The sequence below is a fragment of the Sparus aurata genome, chromosome 12 (genome assembly GCF_900880675.1).
Source record: "Sparus aurata chromosome 12, fSpaAur1.1, whole genome shotgun sequence".
NCBI lineage: Eukaryota > Metazoa > Chordata > Actinopteri > Spariformes > Sparidae > Sparus > Sparus aurata.
The window spans coordinates 26,101,605-26,121,251 of NC_044198.1; the positions used below are offsets into that span (position 1 = coordinate 26,101,605).

General features: G+C 43.3%; 1 protein-coding gene across 3 annotated transcripts; it reads right to left on the bottom strand.

Moving 5' to 3' along the window:
- Positions 1–79: 79 nt before the first annotated feature.
- pi4kaa (phosphatidylinositol 4-kinase, catalytic, alpha a) lies at positions 80–19,286 on the bottom strand. Of its 3 annotated transcripts, none has more exons than XM_030436612.1 (49): positions 19,073–19,286; positions 15,557–15,673; positions 15,332–15,425; positions 15,122–15,210; positions 14,611–14,683; positions 14,244–14,506; positions 14,096–14,162; positions 13,868–14,016; positions 13,710–13,775; positions 13,492–13,588; positions 13,211–13,402; positions 13,033–13,133; positions 12,651–12,780; positions 12,439–12,565; positions 12,250–12,345; positions 11,993–12,176; positions 11,129–11,229; positions 10,866–11,034; positions 10,594–10,644; positions 10,345–10,453; positions 10,082–10,218; positions 9,871–10,004; positions 9,689–9,771; positions 9,534–9,604; positions 9,098–9,222; positions 8,912–8,993; positions 8,744–8,827; positions 8,537–8,626; positions 8,336–8,455; positions 7,969–8,061; positions 7,699–7,855; positions 7,455–7,582; positions 7,204–7,362; positions 6,957–7,108; positions 6,769–6,876; positions 6,319–6,539; positions 5,213–5,368; positions 4,019–4,098; positions 3,725–3,924; positions 3,405–3,492; positions 3,161–3,328; positions 3,018–3,071; positions 2,768–2,888; positions 2,349–2,478; positions 1,324–1,394; positions 1,134–1,206; positions 863–1,043; positions 670–774; positions 80–235 (listed from the first exon to the last, which is right to left on the bottom strand). In XM_030436612.1, the coding sequence occupies exons 1-49, from the start codon at positions 19,169–19,171 to the stop codon at positions 95–97; spliced, it is 5,886 nt and encodes a 1,961-aa protein (XP_030292472.1). In that variant the 5' UTR covers positions 19,172–19,286; the 3' UTR covers positions 80–94. The 3 variants fall into 3 exon arrangements, with proteins under 3 accessions (XP_030292472.1, XP_030292473.1, XP_030292471.1); XM_030436613.1 differs by having other exon boundaries at positions 6,412–6,539; positions 12,439–12,568; XM_030436611.1 differs by having other exon boundaries at positions 12,439–12,568.
- Between the last annotated feature and the right edge of the window lie 361 nt (positions 19,287–19,647).

Here is a 19,647-nt window from a genome sequence, read left to right on the forward strand (position 1 = left end):
GTAAAAAAAACAGAGGCTTTTCAATGTATTATAACACTAATGTTGGACCCTCTCTTTGCAGTCTGAGAGACAATCAATGAAGATGCATGAAGAATTAAAACCTGCGCACCTTCTGGAAGGCGAGGGTGGATTCATCGCCGTACTGATTACGGAAGTAGTCGTACATCCCGAAGTCCGTCTGTCTGCCCAGCTGGTCTCTGGACTTACAGTCTGGGATGCACTCGATCACTCCACACTGAGGGAATCAGTTAATAAAGAGTATGAACATAAAATTACACATTTAGCACCTTCTTTGCAAAGTTTTGACCATCATTCCAACTAATTAAGATACATAAACCAGTGTTATCTTTGAGATATGGGGATGCAACGACATACTTTAAGCAAATTACATCTTTAACCCACGTTTTACCTCCACAAAGGAGGTTCTGTTTTGGCCGTTGTCTGCTTGTTGGTTGGTTTGTCAGCAGGATTACACATAAACTACTGAAACTTAGATATCAGACGGGTTTCGGCCCAAAATAGACCCTGTAACAACTGATCTGTGTTGATCTGGATAAAGGGAAGTCAAATGTAAACACAAATATTAGGAATTAATGAAACTAGCAAAATAAAATCTTGAGAAAGGAGGTTTAGACCAGATGTTACTGGATTCTTCTACTGGAGTCTTACCCCTGGTGCAGTGGCCACCACTCTGTAGGGGAAGACAAACAGATCGAGGCCAACCAGCTGGAAAATGTTCTTAAACAGCCCGATGATCTGCAGAGCCAGCATGTCCTGTAGAGACGCAGGAGGGTCACAAGAGAAATCAGGTTTCCTCCTCTGAAATGTTCCAGGAAATTAATCTAGTCTGCCTCTGTGTTACCTGTCTACAGTCATCTCCCACTTTAAAGATGGCCGCCTGCCAGCAAATCCTGCGTGTGCCGTCTGGATTCTCCTCTCCGTCCTCCAGAGAGTCAGAGGGGCAGCGGAGACCCTCCCTCTCCAGTTCACTCACACCACAGCGCTTCACCTTGAACTTGGCCAGATAAGGAGCCTTGGCAGCGCTGTGACGACAGAGAAGACACATTTGGGGTTAAGAGAAGTCACAACCTGAAGTTTCTCCACGTGAAACCTGAATGAAAACCTGCCGTTACCTCTGCATGGGTGTTCCAGACTTGTAGTCGATGTCCAGCACGATGGCTTCAGGGTTACTCGGGAGGTAACAGCCTAAAAAACAATTGTTAGAATAGATGTTTATTGACACTTATTCTGTGCTCTGTTTTCTCACTGCAGCACAGTTGGTGTTTGCAGTTTTAATCATCCATCCGTGGGACAGTTTGTTACCTGGCTGGACTTTGATATCTGACAGAGCTTTGAGACACGCCCTCTTCCTCTCTTCCCCTTTCGGAACCGGCCTGAAAAACACAAATAAATCTGGTATTACACAACACCGCAACATTTCCCTGTCAGCTACGGTGGCCCTGAAGTGCAAAACACAACAGCAAATCAGAAAACACGAACGCAAATCAAAAAACACGAACGCAAATCAAAAGACACGAACGCAAATCAAAAGACACGAATGCAATTTCAAAAACACGAACGCAAATCAAAAAACGCAAAATAAAAAACGCAAAACACAAACGCAAATCAAAAAACGCAAACGCAAATCAGAAAACACGAACGCAAATCAGAAAACACAAACGCAAATCAGAAAACACAAACGCAAATCAGAAAACACGAACGCAAATCAAAAAACGCAAACACAAATCAGAAAACACGAACGCAAATCAAAAAACACGAACGCAAATCAAAAAACGCAAACACAAATCAGAAAACACAAACGCAAATCAAAAAACACGAACGCAAATCAAAAAACGCAAATTAAAAAAAGCAAATCAAAAAACACGAACGCAAATCAAAAAACGCAAACACAAATCAGAAAACACAAACGCAAATCAAAAAACACGAACGCAAATCAAAAAACGCAAATTAAAAAAAGCAAATAAAAAAACACGAACGCAAATCAAAAAACACGAACGCAAATCAAAAAACGCAAACACAAATCAGAAAACACAAACGCAAATCAAAAAACACGAACGCAAATCAAAAAACGCAAATTAAAAAAAGCAAATCAAAAAACACAACGCAAATCAAAAAACACGAACGCAAATCAAAAAACACGAACGCAAATCAAAAAACGCAAATTAAAAAAAGCAAATAAAAAAACACGAACGCAAATCAAAAAACACAACATTAACATTTGCGTTTCAGATTTGCATTCGTGTTTTCTGATTTGCGTTTGCGTTTTGCACTTCAGGGCCACCGTAGTCAGCTAATGATTTATAAAGTAACAGTGATGAATGTTTTACTTGAGGATGGCCGACACGTTGGTGATCTTGTTGAAGAAGTCAAACTCTCTCTGGTAGAAGTCTTTGGCCGGACCCGACAGAGAACCTGTGATCTCCTCCACCATCTGCTCCAACAGCTCCCCGATGTCAGCTGCACACATTAATGAGTGTGATTACAGCAACTTCATTTGATTTAATCAGGCCTAATAAGGGTTTTCCCATCAGACAGACAATATAATTACACTTTAATAGGAAAAGATATCATTAACGCAGAGCAGCCGGATATTTACTGCTAGAAGGAACAAAGGTTCTTGCTGGTATTTCTATTTGTGGAAATTCCCTGGAAATTATCTTAATTCCTGCTATTAACCTCCGAGCATCTTCAAATCAGGCTCTCTGTAATCAGTCTAATGGAGGTCACATGTGGAGTCTGCACTCACGGTCTTTGTGGTGTCCCTCCTCGTCCATGAAGATGTTAGTCTTCATGTTCCAGATGAACTGGTGGGCGAGAAGCTGAGACTTCTGTGCCGCCCACAGGATGTACTCTCTCACGTATCCCATCTGAGCAGGAGAAATCAAAGTTTATCACTGCTGCTTCATGAATAACGATTTAAACATTATCACATAGAACTGACTGCTTTGTACATGGAGTTTTATGAAGTCAGTGAAGGTAGAGTACTCAGTGTTTACCTTGTCGTAACGAAGGGCCTGAACAATCTGAGGAATGTAGAACAAGATGGCATCCTGTGAAGAGAAAAACAAATGCAACGTGAGGAGAGCCGTGATTTCTCCACTGATAACTGATAATCTGAAGCTCCGAGTGTGTGACTTACAGGAGGAAAGGAGCGGAGCACCTTCACCCCGTACTGCGCGGTGAGAGGATGAGGAGGGTACATGCTGCTGAAGTAGGACAGGCCGGTGGGCGGGTCAGCTGGAGCCCAACACAGGATGTGGCTCAGCTCAGGAGAGTCGGCATCGATCGTGTGCCACGTCACCAGGAACTACGAAAGAAAAATCAAGTCAGAAACATTTTTCTGAAGCTCGTTAGCTGAGCTGCACTCGACTCGGTGATCTCACCTTGACGGCCTCAGGTACATCGCTGACAGCTCCGGGGTCCAGTCGCACCAGCCGGGTCACTTCAGCGACAATGGCGTCATTCTTGAACCTGGAAACAAAAGATGAGAGATGAGAGCTGGAAAACCAAATGATGATACTCTCCTAGCTGTGTCTTCCTAGACTGCTGCACAACGATGAGCACAACACCTGATTTGGTGTAAATGAGACCTAACAGAACCATCACATCCAATATTCCCTAATGTTTTAGGGTCTTTTACGTCTGTTTTGAAGGTTTTCTTTTATAAAGTCACACAGTTTCAATTGTGTCAGAGAGTAACTACCTTGTTGGTAACTGCATAGCCAGGTAAGGTGCGATCCCCCAGGCCAGGTTGACGTTGTCCTTCCACTGCTTCTCCGTCAGACTGATGTATTTGGACCTCCAGTTGGCGATGCTGGTCTCCACCGACTGCTCCGTGGCGATGGCCAGCTCCTGAGTGGACAGCGGGTTGTACCACGTCGTCAGACGTTCGATCTCACTGGCCTGAAGAGACACAGAATGTGAAGAGAGAAAGCGAGCATGAAGACTGGGTTGATACTGAGCAGCAGGAACATGATAAATCATCATCAGTCCTCACCAGTAAAGCCAGCAGCAGAGTCCTGCGCTTCATGTAGTATTTGTGAAGCTGCGTCCCTCTGTTACTCTTCTTGGATGCGCCTGAGAGGAGAGGAGGTACAAACAGTCAGACCAATATGTCTCTGGACACTTTATATGTTTAAATACAACACTAGACACAAAACTATAACCAGTTCTTCCAGAAAAACACGAGTTTTTTTGTGATTAGTGCGGGCAAAAATCCTTGATTATGCGGCACGTTTTCTTAAAAAATGCGATGGAATATGCGGGATATTTATGCAATTTTATGCGATGAAATTGCGGGAACTTGCAAAAACTGCGGTTTGATAATAAAAAGAGGAAAAAAAAGTGATTCCCCCAACACCCTGTTCTCACTAGGATCCTTAATGTAAAGAGTCATTTCTCATTACTTCCTATGATAAGCAGCATACTACATCACAGAAAGTGCTGGGAATGTTTAAGTGATTATTTTATTTCAGACCTTAATAAATACATGGCTCAAACTTACAAAACAATGAAGAGTCAAAGAAGTTCTGTAGCTTTACAAAAGGAATATGCTACAACTTCTGTAAATATGGATAAAGAAAATATACAAAAATAAAATGTGCTTCCTGTTTTACAGAGGTAGTTATACAAAACAGACATCTTCTGTTAAAATAAGTGCTTCCAATGCACAAAGTGCATCTCTTACTGTACCATACATTTACATACTACTAATATACTTACAGCTGGAAGGTTTTTAAAACTAGTATGATTTTTTTTGTTGGCAAATGAGACTGATTTGCGGGCTTCATCATGGCTTCATCACGGGGTTTGCAGCTTTTCGACGATGTTCACGTTGTGTAATTAGGTCACTTCATAACGTTCCCATGGCAACAGGGGAAAATGGCTGCTATGTGTGAGGCAAACGCAACATTTTTCAACTTTCTGCTGAGATATATGTGACTTTTTTGCAACGAAAATGCGGGAATTATGAAATCATGCAAGCCGCGCATATTTTGCGCGGAAATCTGCAATTTATGCGGCGAAAGTGCGGCGTATTTGAAAAAATGCAGCCCCCACATAAATATGCGGACTTTGGCTGATTATGCATTGAATTATGCGATCGCATAATCGCGTTTTTCTGGAGGAACTTTATAACTAGCTATCTTCTCTGACACAGGCGATCTGTTCACATGCTGATGGTGAGTGGTACCTGATTTCTTGGACGTGGTGGACATGCCACTGGACAGCGGGTAGGTGTTGATCCATCCCTGGCCGCTCTGCTGGGAGCGAGAGCTGGAGTCGATGCTGCTGCGGAGGTCGGCGGCATTCATAACGGACAGACTGTTCAAGGACGGGTCCTGATTATCTGTTCACATGCAAACAGATTTAGTGTGGCAGAGACATAACGACAGAAGAACTTTATTCTTTATTAGCGCTTTTTAAGTGTATTGAGATATTTTCAACTACAAATCAAACAGACTTGGTAATATTTTGAGTTGTTTGTTACAAACCATCCTGAGTCAATATCACAAGTTTATGACAAGAGAGAGAAACATCAACAATATGATCGATGATGAGGGAGTTTCTGAGGAGCGAGATGAGCTGCATCAGTTAGTCCTCTGCGGCTGTGATGGTCATGCATTTGAAAGCAGGGGAATCCAGCGGGATTTACATGTTGGTAGAAGTTGCCTTGAACCACTGATACTGGGTCAGATGTTATTTTGTCTTGTTAATGCGCGAGAGGCCGGGCTGCAGGTAGATTAATCTGAACCAGGATCAGCAGTTAGAGGACTTGTCTACCTGAAGCGATTCGATGTATATGAGAATGAAACGATGTCTTTTCTCGGGAACGTCGGGAATGAAGAGGAGAGGAATTTCTGGGATGGAAGAAAAAACATGTTTAATTTGTCGTTTCTTCTGTTGAAGTTGATCGAGGAGGGGGGCAGACGGGTGGGCTGACATGATGAAAATCATGCATCTTAACGCGAATGACAAATTTGACAAATGTTTTCCTCACAGCTGCTTTAAATTAAGGGTGAAAAACAGATAAAGTTTTAAGGCGTAAGATACTGAAAAGTAAAAGAGGAAGTGTAAATGCAGGAAGTTTTAAGAAAATATGAGGGACAAGAAGAGGAACGTAGAGGAACATAAAGCTTTAGAAACATAAAGATCTAGGTTGTTAACACAGACAGATCTACCAGCAGCATTGTGAGGATAAAAAGTGTCAAATTTGACATGCGTAAAAAAAAAGGAGAAAAAAAAAAGAACTCATGCCGCTGCTGCAGTGCAGTCCGAGCTCCACCGCTTCAGGCTTACTTAAGATCGAAATCGGAGAAGTGCTGGACACGATAAGCGATCCAAAAATCCCGGCAGAGAGCGTGCTCGGGGCTGGGGTAGTACCAAGCTCACCAGGTGGGACCAAGTGGCACGCTGCCAGGTACTTCTTGTCGGACAGGATGCCGGCGTAGAAACGGATCATGATGCTGATGTCCTCGCGCAGATTCTTGTCGCCTTGGGTGGGAAACTTTGGAGTCACGCTGGAGAGACAGACAACAGAGTTAGATGATCAATAACTGAGTTAGTTGGCAAAATGTTTAGTAAGTAAAGCTTTTATTTGTTAGATTTTTCGGTGTTTTACTAAACTTTTGTCTAATTTTGATTATTGGAGTGATCTGACGACATTTCATAGACTTAATTAAGAACCATTTAAATGAAAATTATTAGAGACAAACAGCTCGACTGCATGAAAACTACAGATGTTTGTACCTGAAGTAGTCGAAGGCTGTAGAGTAGATCTTCTCTCGGAGCACATTTCTTACAGTTGCATTGGTGAGGACGTCAGAGTGGAGCAGCGCCAGACCCAAAGTCAGCAGCCTGAAGCGCAGAGATGTTTGCTACAAACCAGTTCACTTCATAAACATTCTGTACATTATCTTTGTGTGTGTTTTATGTACCTGAATCGAGGTCCAATGGCAGCCACGTGGCGGTTGAGGCTACTCTTAGCTCCACCGACATTTAGGGACAGCGAGCGATGTAGCAAACTGCCGAAGATCTCCACCTGATCTGCGCTGGAATACTTAGCGATCTCAAACCTCTGGACCAGAAACTGGAGGAGAAAAAAAGGCAGTTATAAAGGCAATAAGTGGAAGGGAAGAAGATTGATGAGAACATGTTGTAGAAGCAGAATATTTTCTGTCTGACCTCGATCCATATCTGGTGAGGAGTAACATCTGGAGGGCAGGGGATTGGCTGACTCTCCTCTGATGCAGCCAGAGGATCAGCCTCCACCTGAGCGTCTGAGAACAAGCCCATCTTCAGCTCCACGGTCATCTGCCAGGCGCCCGCCATCTCTCGCATAAACTAGACGGCCAGAGAGGAGAGTGATATACAAATGCACTGACAGCACAAAGAACACAGGAAGGAAATTATATAAAAAAACAACAACTACATACCGGTACTTCGACTCCGACACGAGCTGCCAGCAGCCACTCCCAGCAAGCGATGGCTGTTTCCATGCCGTGAGCTGTGAACATCTTGAGAGGAGACCAGCAGAGGTGGTGCAGGAGCTGAGGGTCGCAGTCTAGAGTCCGGTTGAGACAGAACAACAGTCAGACAAGAACAGAATAGAACAGAATATCTCTGCGTTTGGTTTAAAACATAACCACGTGTGTTTAAAAGCCGAGAGCAAAGCGAAACCTTTGCTGCTGATGAGCAAGGCGGCCAGTTTGAACATGGCCTCCGTGAAAGACTCAGGCTGCGCAGAGTCCAGAGCTTCTTCCATCTGCTTGATCATCAGCCGACCCAGATCGGACTGTCCTCGAATTGCCTGGGCGAAGTGGATCATACCAGACACCTGCAGACAGAAGAGAGCAGATATGAAATTGAGAAGCCACGTATACTACTCTCTCATAGTAAAGAGAGCAGACATGGAGATGGACATCATCTGGTATGATTTGGTGGTTTCACCTCTCCAGCGTATCTGTTCCTGAGGTTGAGGGAGGCCATGAAGTTAGAGTAGTCCTTCTTCACACAGGCCGGCCGCTCAGTCAGCTGAGTGGACTACAGGTGAAAACATGTGAAATGTAACTGATTGAAAAGGAAGATATAAAGTGTCTCACACACAGACAGACTTTATTAAACCATTTCAAGAACTGAATACATCACATTGCTCTTTCTCTTTCTATAATAAATTATATTTAACTGAACGGAAACAACGAAGCAGTGATTTAAGCAGTTATAGTAGTTGTGGTGTCCCACAGGGCTCCATACTAGAGCCACTTTTGTTCCCAACATCATCACAATAAAATGAAACCATGACTAATAAATGACCGACCCCCAGTGTGGTGCTCTGTCTGTTGTAGCCGGCGAAGTGCAGGATGCTTTCTGTGGCCATGGCGAGGCCGGTGTGCTGGGAGAGACCCGACACCCAGTTCTGATGTTTGTTCAGGTACTCCTGAAAAAGACCAAAACAGTACAGTGAGCAAATCCAAGTTTAAGCCCAACATTTAATCTTATTTTGTAGAATAAATGTTACCTGGAGGTGTGATTTGGTCACAGATGGCGCCCACTTCATGGCCTCTTTGAGGATCTCACCGCAACGTGCAGCGAAATCCTTCACTATGCTCTACAAGTTAAAATATAATATGTCTTATATGTGTGTCACATGTTTAAAACAGGCACTTTTCTCACAATTCGTTCAAACTCTGGATTGAATAACTGGTTCTGAATACATCAACATTACCTCTCTGGCTTCGTATGTGTCTGGGACGGTGATTCTGTACGGCGTGTCTGGGATGTCGTAATACGGTTGGTCTTTATGAATGTCCTGGAACACGGAATAAACATCGTTACATCCATGAAGTTAAAAGACTGACTGAAGGTTTGATAAGTCTATTTTTGCATCACTTACTGCACTGAGTGAGAGCGAAAGTGTCTGCAGGATGTCTAACATCGTCCTCAGCACGCGGCCGCTCCACAACAAGTGGGGGAAACTGAGGAGAGAGAAAATACTGTTGACGCTGCTGAGACTCTTCTTTTTAAACTGTTAATTGAGGAGTCCGTGTTGTATCATAAACGTGTTTAAATGCACTCTCACGTTTCAGCCAAGCCAGACAAGTATTTGTCAGCCACTCTGCGGATCCTCTTGTGGATGTGGTTGAAGTTAACCAAGAGGAACTGAGCGTGGCGTTCCAGCTCCTCCTCGTGGGCTTTGGTCTTCGCCTGAAAATAAAATTGTATTCAGATTAGGTCTCTCGCTCCCTGTGCAGGTCTGATGAGACACAGCAGATTCACAGATGTTATATGTGATAAATTAAGTGCCGCAGCTACTTCTATACATTTTCATTCCCTCCTCTGACTCTGCTGCATTTCCCCTACGTTACAAGCACAAAACCTTCAGTAAAGTCCTCCCAGTAAGTACAAACTGTTTGTTTAGTGCCTAAAAAGGGCCTCAGATCACCAGTAAATATCATCCATTGAGTCATTAAACAGAAATCTAAAAACACTCCAAACAGGACACAAATGTGACTTACTTTTTCAGCCATCATGTGCAGGAAGACTTCAAACACCTTGTCGCTTACGGCAATCACACACTGCATCATGCCTGCAGAGAGTACATTAAAATTAATGCATATAATAGACAACACAGTGGTTTTATAAAGTTTTGTGTCATTTCTCTTTTGCTTACCAGATTTATCTTTCTGGATCGCTCTGTCTTCAAAGTATCGAAACATGACCTGAAAGCGGTCGGAGTCGAGAGCTCGCAGCATCCTGAGAGACGAAGGGGAAACATCATAAATGACCAATTTTAAAAGCTGCACATCGTCCAGCACTTGAGTCAGTATATTCTCTGTGGATATGGTTTCATACCTCATGTATTCCAATCTGTAAACAGACAGCAGATATGTGGACATGGCAAAGTCCAGTTTGTTGATGAGAGCAGCGACCTCAGGAGGAGGATCCAGCAGGTTGATGATGGTGCTGCGCAGATCATTCAGCTCCGCCTGACACACAACAATGAACTATGAACTAACTCACACACTTAACACGAGAGCATACGTGTGCATGTGTGGTCTCATACCGGAGTGACAGTGTCGTTCTTCAGGGCAGAGTTGTACTGCAGCTCTGAGCGTAAAGGCTCCCCGCTGGGAAATGTGAGCAGCGGCGATTTGGTCGCAATCTCACAAACTCCCTCGTACCATTCCTCTGGCCACAGACCTGAAGGTTCAGCATCAACAAATCATGATGTTGAAGTGGTATTAAGTGCATTATCTAATTCAGTGTGAAGTGTTTTGTACATAATGTGCAGCGAAGACAAGAATATAAATGTGTGACTGAACCAACCTGAGCCCTCCACAGCAAATCCCATGACGACAGAGTAAAGCCAGAAGTCTCTGAAGAGCTTCTGCAGACGAGGCTTTGCTTCCTTAATTGGTGGCAACCTCTTAGTCAGCTAACAGCAGCACAAGAAGAAGAAGAAGAAGAAGAGAGTAAATATGACCCTTCATTAACAATGATGCTAACACCCTAATGAACAGGTTATAAAAACAATGTGATGAAATCTGAAAAGGCTGTAAATATTAAAACACTCACCACTGCAATAACTGGAATAAGGACACCGAGGTTTCCAGCACTGCTTGATGCCTGGTGAGAAACACGAGTTTGCGGACGTCTATTAATGGACATATATCAGGTGCCAAGATGATTCATTTTGAATTTGATTAACCAGCTTCTTCCTCAGTACGTCCTGACGCAACAAAGCTTTAAGGGATTCTAGCAGCGGCATTGATCTCCTCCATCTTTACACATTTTTGCTGGACCCACCTGTGTTCTGACCACCCCCCCCTTGCATTAATGTGTCATACCTTCAGAGTCGGGCCTTTGTCTGACGCTCTCTCACTGGCTCGCTTCCCTTCCAAGCCCAGCTGAACAAAAAGCTCCAGCAGGTTGACCAGCAGCTCGTCGACCATCTGCTCCGCCTGAAGGTTGGCCGCTATGTTACCCAGAGCGTTTATCACAGCCAGGGAACAGTGTCTACAAAAAACAGAGGAGAGAACATTTATTTACTCTTCTACATCAGAGGTAGCATATTCTCACACTCATCACTTTCTCATGTTCTCATGCTCACCTGTATCCATGGTCTTTGTAGTCTTTGGTGGAGTAGACCATGGAGCTAGCTTTGACGCTGATCTGCTGGAACAAATTCCACACCTCCTGGTAGATGTATTGCTAAAGTAAAGGAAAGACAAAGTTACGATGTTGGAAAACAGGTCCAACATAGGGACACCCTTCACTAAACGAACACCTTTCGTAAAAACGAATAGTTTTTTTTTGCTAATAGTTTTAAGCATCAGATCTTAACAGTATATACTCACTGTTGGAAAGCTGAGACTGTCGTGATTATTTTAAGCCTAAAAAAGTTATTTCCAGACCATGTAATAGCTTCTAAACTCACCATGACACAACATTAGAAAGAGCCCTCTACCGCAGAAGCAAGAATGCCTACAAACCTTCGGAGTGTTCCCTTTTTCCACAGCTACAACGTCATGCCACAATTTTTTTCTCATAGTTCGGCAAGAGTCCACAGAATGGGAATATCCATGTCATTTTACCCAAAACTAGCTACAAGTGTCGAACAAGCAGGAAACCCTGCAGGGTCTTAGCTTAGCCCTTATACCTTAGTCAGTTTATTAACATTTGAATTGGACGGAAACCAAAACCTGTCTTCCAACCTCTGTAACTCTGTGTCAGTATGTCATAGAATCACACTTACACGTCTAGAAAAAAACCTGAGGGTGTTACCTTTCCAATGGTACCAAGCACATCCCCGAGTCTCAAACTATGTGGGAGCTGTCATGCTTTTAATTTCGGTATGTCGTTTTGGAAAAACAACCTTAAAATTGGGGCGTTCATTAAGTGGTTAAATATGTTCTAAAACTACAGTTTACACGAGCTGAGACTGGCACGGTTTTGAAGACACACAAAGACTTACATTGCCCGTGATGACCATGCAACCAAGCTGGTCTATGATGAGGACATCGAGCTGCGACGGCGGCTGGCAGAACTTCTGCTGCAGGATCTGGAGGATGGGCTCCATGACTCTGGGGGTGTCCCGTAAGGCCACGGCAATGTGACCCAGAGCCCTGATGGTGTGGTCTGGGATCAAGTGAGCATCCCTGAGCAAGAGAGGAGGAACACATGTAAAGACTTTTCAATCTCATCAAAGTCAGGATAATGTGTTCGACTTACTTATCATTCTCCTGATAGATGTAGAGACGGTTGGACAGGCTGGCGAGAAAAGCTTCTACGATCACATTATCCATGGTCAGTCCGGCTTTCAGGCACCTGAGGACGGACAGAGGGATTTGAGAGTGAAGACATGTTGATACTAGTGTGTGTCTGAGTGTGCTGTACAGGTGTGTATGTGTGTGAACTCACCTGCAGATGTTGTCTATGGAGATGTCCCGCAGCTGTTCGTACATGGACGGCTGACTCTTCTTGCTCGCATGTGTGCTGAGAGTCGACTGGGAATGTTCGTTGGTCACGTGGATCTTTATCTCGCCGCCTGCTTTAAAAAGATAAAGGATTTGATAAGGAAACATTTCACTAGACAAAATAAAGCTATTGAATGTTGAGCGCTCTGTTGTTACCTGGAGTGTACTGGCTGTGGTATTTGTACAGCTTCACCAGCACAGGAGAGGGAACCACCAGGAAGTCTCTCAGGGACATGGTGACGGAGTGGGCGACCACAGGAAAGCGCTCACACAGACGACCCAAACCCTGAAGGAACACACACAAACACACACAGAGACGGACTTTTTATACACGTTGAAAACTAAGGCTGCACTGTACTCTACATATTGAGCTGCAAAATATCTAGTTTAATTAGAAACAGCAGTGTTGTCACGACTTGAGGAACCAGTGGCAAAATGTCCTCATCGTCGTATTTTGTTGCACACATTAACATAAAGTTTCTTCCCATTTGTCTTCAGGTGGTTCTTACAGGAGAGACAACAAGCAGTTTGCTGTTACCTGTAAGCAGCAGATGAGGAGCGGCATGTGAGCGATGATGACTTTACTGGACGTCTTGGACTGCAGCTTCTCTGATAGTTTGGTGCAAAGGTTCTCAGCGCCTGGGGAAGAAAATATAGATTTTCAGAGATGACTTTTGAGACGGGTGACTTCCTGTGTGGATGGACTGATTTCTCACCCTGCTCTTCAGTCACGGCCCACACCATGAGGTCCACACAGGCGGCGTTGGCCTGGCAGCGCAGTTTGAGCGGGCTCAGCTCACTCTGGAGGTACTCGACGTCGTGCAGGATCCTCTGCAGCTCCGACTGGCTGCTGCTGAACTGCTCCAGCACGAAGTCATGAACCTCCTTCACGAAATCTGTCTGAAGGTCTGGAGAACACAAGAAGTACACTGGTATTGTTACAGTCACATTTTAGGGGAGAAATTTCATTTAAATTTGAAGAAAGTGGATTATTTACCTTTTAAATTGTACAGCGTGTCTCTCAGCATTTTGAAAATGGCTACGTACAGAGGATCACTGAAGGTTTTGTAGTAGAGATGAAGACCAGGGCTCAACTGTCAAAAAAGTAGAAGAAATGTATCAATGATCACTCAAGATGGATGTTAATACTGAGGTTTGAACGGGGCTGAAGAAAGTACGAGTAAATAAACATCTGCAGTGATTTAAGCGTCATACCTCGAGAAGTTCTGCCAGGGAGTCATCCAGAGATTTTAAAAACGACTCAGAGACAAACTGTTCGACCTGTTTGAGAGAATCAAATTAGCACATTTTTATTTTCTTTACATCAAATTCTCTTAATCAAATGCATCTGTTCTGCTGCTGTGGCTGCTCACCATGTGGAGGAGCTGTCTGAGCATATCCAGAGGGACATGAAACTCTCCAGAGCTGCTTCCAGTGAACAGAGGGGAGACGGAGAAGCTGGAGCTGATGGTGGAGAAGTAGTAATCAGGGTCCACTGCACTGCCATCAGGCAGGTATGAGCCTGAGGAGGGAGAGCAGAAACTTTTGAAGCGTGTTCCTCAGCAGGTCAGAGAGGGTCCCTGAAGGCCTCGGGTACTGACCTTCAAAGTACTGTGCAGAGGAGTCAGCGGGTGAGCTGGGAGTCAGACAGGCTCTCTCTGGACTGGCCTGGAAACACAGAAAAACAGTGAGAGTGTTGTCGTCTTTTCTTTTTTTGAGTTCCTTAACTTCAACCCTTATCATCTGTACCTGTTGGGACACGCTGGACAGAGAAGTGGCTTTACGCCTCAGAGTGTCTGCCTGACACACCGTGAGCAGAGAGCTGGGCAGGATGGAGCGGAAGTCATTAAAGGAACGTCGGTGTATCGCATCGGTTTCCTCGGGGGTAGGCAGCACAGGAGCAACCGGTCGAGGGAACAGCTTGGACAGTAACGGCTCATCCGTGTTGCTGTAGCGTCCAAATGCTCGGGCAACACCGAGCAGGGTGGGCACGACGTACTTACACAGGTACTCTGTACGGAAAAAAGGTTACAGAGTGAGTTAGCAGTGGAAAATATCATAACGTGGAACAGCTTAGTAACACACAAAGGAAGCATGAGGTGTGTTATGTTGAGACCTTTATCATGATCCTCTGGATTCTTGCAGATGTCTTGCAGGACCTGCATGATGTCCATGATCGCCTCCAGGATCTGACACAAATGTTACATCATCACGTACTCCCCTTCAACATGATCATGTTGAAGCAAAAGATAAAGTTTGATGACGTGGTGAAGCAGCGTGGGATCATGGGAGTTGTTAACTTGACTGTTAAACAACCACTGTTGCAGATTTTATCAGTTTATCTGTTAAGACTCAGGTTGAAATATTAACTGAAGGGCGTAATGCATTAAAATTGTGTTTACATAACGTTTAGTCATGTTTGTTGACTTCCTTTCTGACTCTCTGAGGAAATATTGGGTGTTTACGAGGAAGTTATAGCAACAGGTGACTGAATGACTGAACTACCATGAGTTTAACTACAGATTCTCTGTTTTTGAACATTGTTTTAAACTCCTGGGATAATGTAAGTAGTTGGAGACACAGACAGACTCACACACACACACACACACACTGAAACACACACACACCTGTCCTCGTAAGGTCTCATCACGTTGGGCGACATCTGAGAGCAGAGTTACAAGAGAAAAGCTGAAGATCTCTGCGACAGGAAGGGTCGCTGCAAGCCAGGAAACATGAAACATGACGTCAAATTACACAACAGACAATTACAGTGAATATTATATGACACATTTAATATTGTTACAAACATATGAACAGAATGAGAGGGGTACAGTTACCCCTTCCTTTGCGTTCAGAGCTTTCTTCAATCCACTGAACTTTAGGGAGCCCTTTAAGCAGCCCGAGAAGATACGGGACGATAGCATCTTTGTGCTGCAACACAAGTGATCCACAGCGTGTTACATGGAGTGGAAGACAAGGGAGGGATTTCCTTGTACACATTTGACTGTTTATATGATAATAAAAGCTTTGATTGGACTTGTAAGTAAAGGTACAATGTTTACCTGCAGGTTTGACTCTACTAGAAAGATGCCCAGTGCAATGACAGCATCCCTCCTCCTCTCATCCAGCTGGAAGACGCCTCTGAAATCCACGGGACACATGCATTGTAGCTTCTGGACCTGTGAGAGGACGACACGTGGATCAAATCTACCGCTGTTTCCATTACAATGAGCAATTTAGAGAAAACAATCTTTTAAAAGCACACACTTCCCCTGCCCTCGGGGCTTTAACAGACACATCGCTCATTTCTGGTTCCATTAGCGTTAATGATTTGGTTGACCTGAATGTGCTGCAGGAATCGAGCCAAACCTGCCTCTGGCATTAATTAGCTTAATGCTAAAGAGACGGACTAAACGGATGAGAGAGACTTAAAAGAGAGAGAGAGAAAATGAGATCAGCGTTGGATCCATTACTGAGTGTATAGGGATCTTTTAAACCGATGATGCTGTTGAAGGATGGATGGCGTCTGGTCATATCTGCCATAGAAAATATTAGCACTGGATTTTAAAAGCGAAATATCTCAGCATTGGTACGTTCGTCAGTGCCAAAACAGTAATTAAATTAAAAAAGGGATTTGGGTTTAGAGCTCGACCTGATGTGCTTACACACCCCCGCAGCCCTTTATTGAGCCGGGAAAAACTGTGTCCCCGGGGAGAATAAATGACAAAGTTGGAGTCGAATCAACAGCGTACTTCCATCACAACCGATTCTTAAATCAACATAATGCAACAATATGTTCCTGAGTACCGACGGCTGTTCTGACGCACACTGGAAGGAGGTTACTGTACAAACAACGAGGCGTGTGTGATGAAGTAGATCCCACTAGACTGACACACAGTCACAGGTCCAGAAGTCAAACGGTCCGTCAATAAAGCTGTTAGCCGATCAACTGAAAATCAATTGGTTGAATGATTTTCTCATACCGATACATGCCAGACGAGCTGGTGAAGACTTGCTGCTGCTCTCTGTTGAACGTGACAGTTGATCCTTGTAGGGCTGCAACTAACAATTTTAATATCGATTCATCTGTTCATTACTTTATGTATTTACAGATTCTATGTTCGGTCTATAAAATGTCAGAAAAATGTCGATCAGTGTTTCCAAAAGTTCAAGATGACGTCCTTGAATGTCTCATTTTGTCCACAAGCTAAAGATATTCAGTCTGCTATCATAGACTAATCACTGCAGAATTTGATTTCATTGTTAATTACAGATAATATATCTTTATCAGTGATTGGCCTGGAAACCATCAAACCAATCCAACCAACACTGAAGACTTTACATAGACATAAAAAGGCAGAAATAAACCTACAGTCCACTTACACAATAACACAATGGGCGGACTGCTCCGTGTATTATTGCTGCTGCAGCTCTTTCATCATAGAATAAACTTCCTGCTCTGGTTTCTCCATTTTGAATCTCAGCTGGCGTTTGGTCTTATCAGTTCAAACTGTGTTTGCTCTTTCAAAGTATTTCAGAAGCTGCCTTGTGGCCTCCTTTAATCTCTGACCGCAAATCCTAACCTCCTGAGTGAGTAACACGTCAGTCAACCATGTCTAACATGTTCTGCGAGATGAAATGCTATTTCAGGTTCTGTTTGTATTCACTGCTGGAACTTCAAGTTGGTCGCCTCCCTCTTGCGAATCCTTCGTCTGCCTGTCATGACTTGTACTTCATAATAAATCTGTTATATGGAGCTCATACCGCCCTCTTGTCATGGCCAGATTAACCAGTTTTGGGGTTCCTGCTGCCTCCAAGTTCCCATCAACAGTGTACATGTATAATACACAGGATTACATGGACTCTATTGTATTTTGCACAGTGACACAGACACAAACTGATCCTCTGACAGTGAGTTGACACACGCACATTAGTTTCAAAAGCCGGATCTTATGTTTCTAAAAAAGTTTATATTTAATATTTACTAGTCACTCTGTCACTGTTTTTTATTACAAGCCAAGAAAGTCGTACTTTGTCGTCATGTTATAGCCTTGTTGTATTTATTTTGAAATAAACATCTAATGTTTTTTGTCCTCAATGTTGTGTCAATCTTTTGGAATTAAGAATGGTAACGGACATTGATATTGTTATGAAATATTTATATTTTCTGTGATATTTTATCAAAGATAGAAAATCCAGGATCACGACGACACTACACTTCATACTACCAATCAAATGTTAAAGCTATAAACGTTCTAATAAACAACAGACACACAGTGATCCTGGGACAGCTGTCTGTTTCTCCCGGTTGATGCTTCAGCCTGTTCTCATTTACTATTGATCGCTTCTGCCAAACTCATTGACACCGACTGTCACTCGAAAATGCTGCGATTAGTTCAAAGAAACATCGATGGCAATAACGTACTAATAAAATACAGACTGCTCTTGTTCACAATTACTGAATCAACTGTTTTTTGAATGAGGAATATTGGACACAGTACGACTGGACAATATTGAACGACGGACTCAAAGACAGTCTAATAATTTTGTTTTTCTCTACAACTGATGTAGTCTTTGCAGTGGAGGGCGCCATGATCAAACACCTCTGAGGTGTTTCTGCACCTCTCCATCACATGTGTATATTAATCTGCATTATTTGCAAATGTCTAATCTAATAAAACAAAGTGAAAACAGTATGTTGGAGTTTTTTTTCCACCTAAACAAACTAAATAATCAAACTCTCTTTGTTTTCATGACTGAATAAAGGGAATAAACAAACTGGCCTTAAAGGACAACACGATTTATACTGTTGAACTGTGTTTACATGTGGCGGACCCTGCCACCTTTCTAGCTTCGAACAGTGTTCTCAGACCTTATTTTCCTCTGAGAGCAGCTTGTTATGGATTCATGGATTAACTGAATGATCAAATATTTGCCAATTGATTTTCTCAAAATCCTCATCAACAGACACTCCTTCAACATTAGTTAATGGGTGGCACAAGATAAATGAATGAAACATGATTCTAGCATTGATTTGTCACTTGATAATATATTATATTGTCTAGATTGTTTTGTTTACAGGATAAAACATGAAGCTCTGACTTCTACTTCTCTTTCTGTGAGGAGGAACAGAGAACAACATTCAGACACTAACTGGTTTTTAAGTTCCCTCTAACTGTCACCAGCCTGTATGAGTGAAATAATAAAGACATATTTTGACAATTACGTTTAATCAAAAAGGAAAAAGGTGCACATTTATAAAGCAGTGTCAGCTTTCTTTCCTTTAACAAGCAGCCGGCAGGTCTTTAACCTGAAGGAAGATTAACTCCAGGTTCAAAACAGCTAACGTTAGCCGACGTTAGCCACCTTTCTGTCAGTTACAGACGTTACAACCGCCATTAAATCTCACATTAACACCATAATTCACACATTGGCAGATTGATAGTGAAGTTAACTGTGTTTTAAAGGTGATAACATCGACATCAGAGGCAGAGAGGCGAAGTTAAGGACGGGCCTCGGTGTCAGAGACTGTTTGACAGGTATTAGCTTCCGTCGTTAGCTTGTCGAGCAAACGTTACCTTTTCTATGGGCGCGTGCTGGTGAGCCGCCAGAGACCGCGCCAGAGACAAGACGGTGTTGAAGTAAAACCCTCTGCTCCCGCCTCCATTCACAGACATGTTTAAAGATGCCTTAATACAGCCGCAGCAGCGCGAACATCTTCTGTCATCTGTCCCGAGGAGCAGCAGGAGAACCAATGACAACTACGGCGAGCGAGAGGTCCAAAACAGCGCGAAGCAAGGTCACAAACACACTGTAGTCATTAAAGGGGCAGTATGTAGATTTAGAGGAGAGAGCCAGACTCAGGATTTAAATACTGACTATCAATGAGGTAATGATGCCTATATCTGTACCATGAGTGAATAAACAAGCTGTTTCTCAGAGGAACATAAGCTAGAAAGGTGGCAGGGTCCGCCACATATAAACAAAGCAAAACAGTCTGAAATTCCTACAGAATGGTGACAGTTACAGGGAACTAGTGTGTGAATGTTCTTATCACAGTAACAGAAGCTGGAGAAGTCAGAGCTATTCTACAAAAAGCATAATTATCAACCTAAATAAATGACAAATAAATGCTAGAATCCCGTGTCTTCCA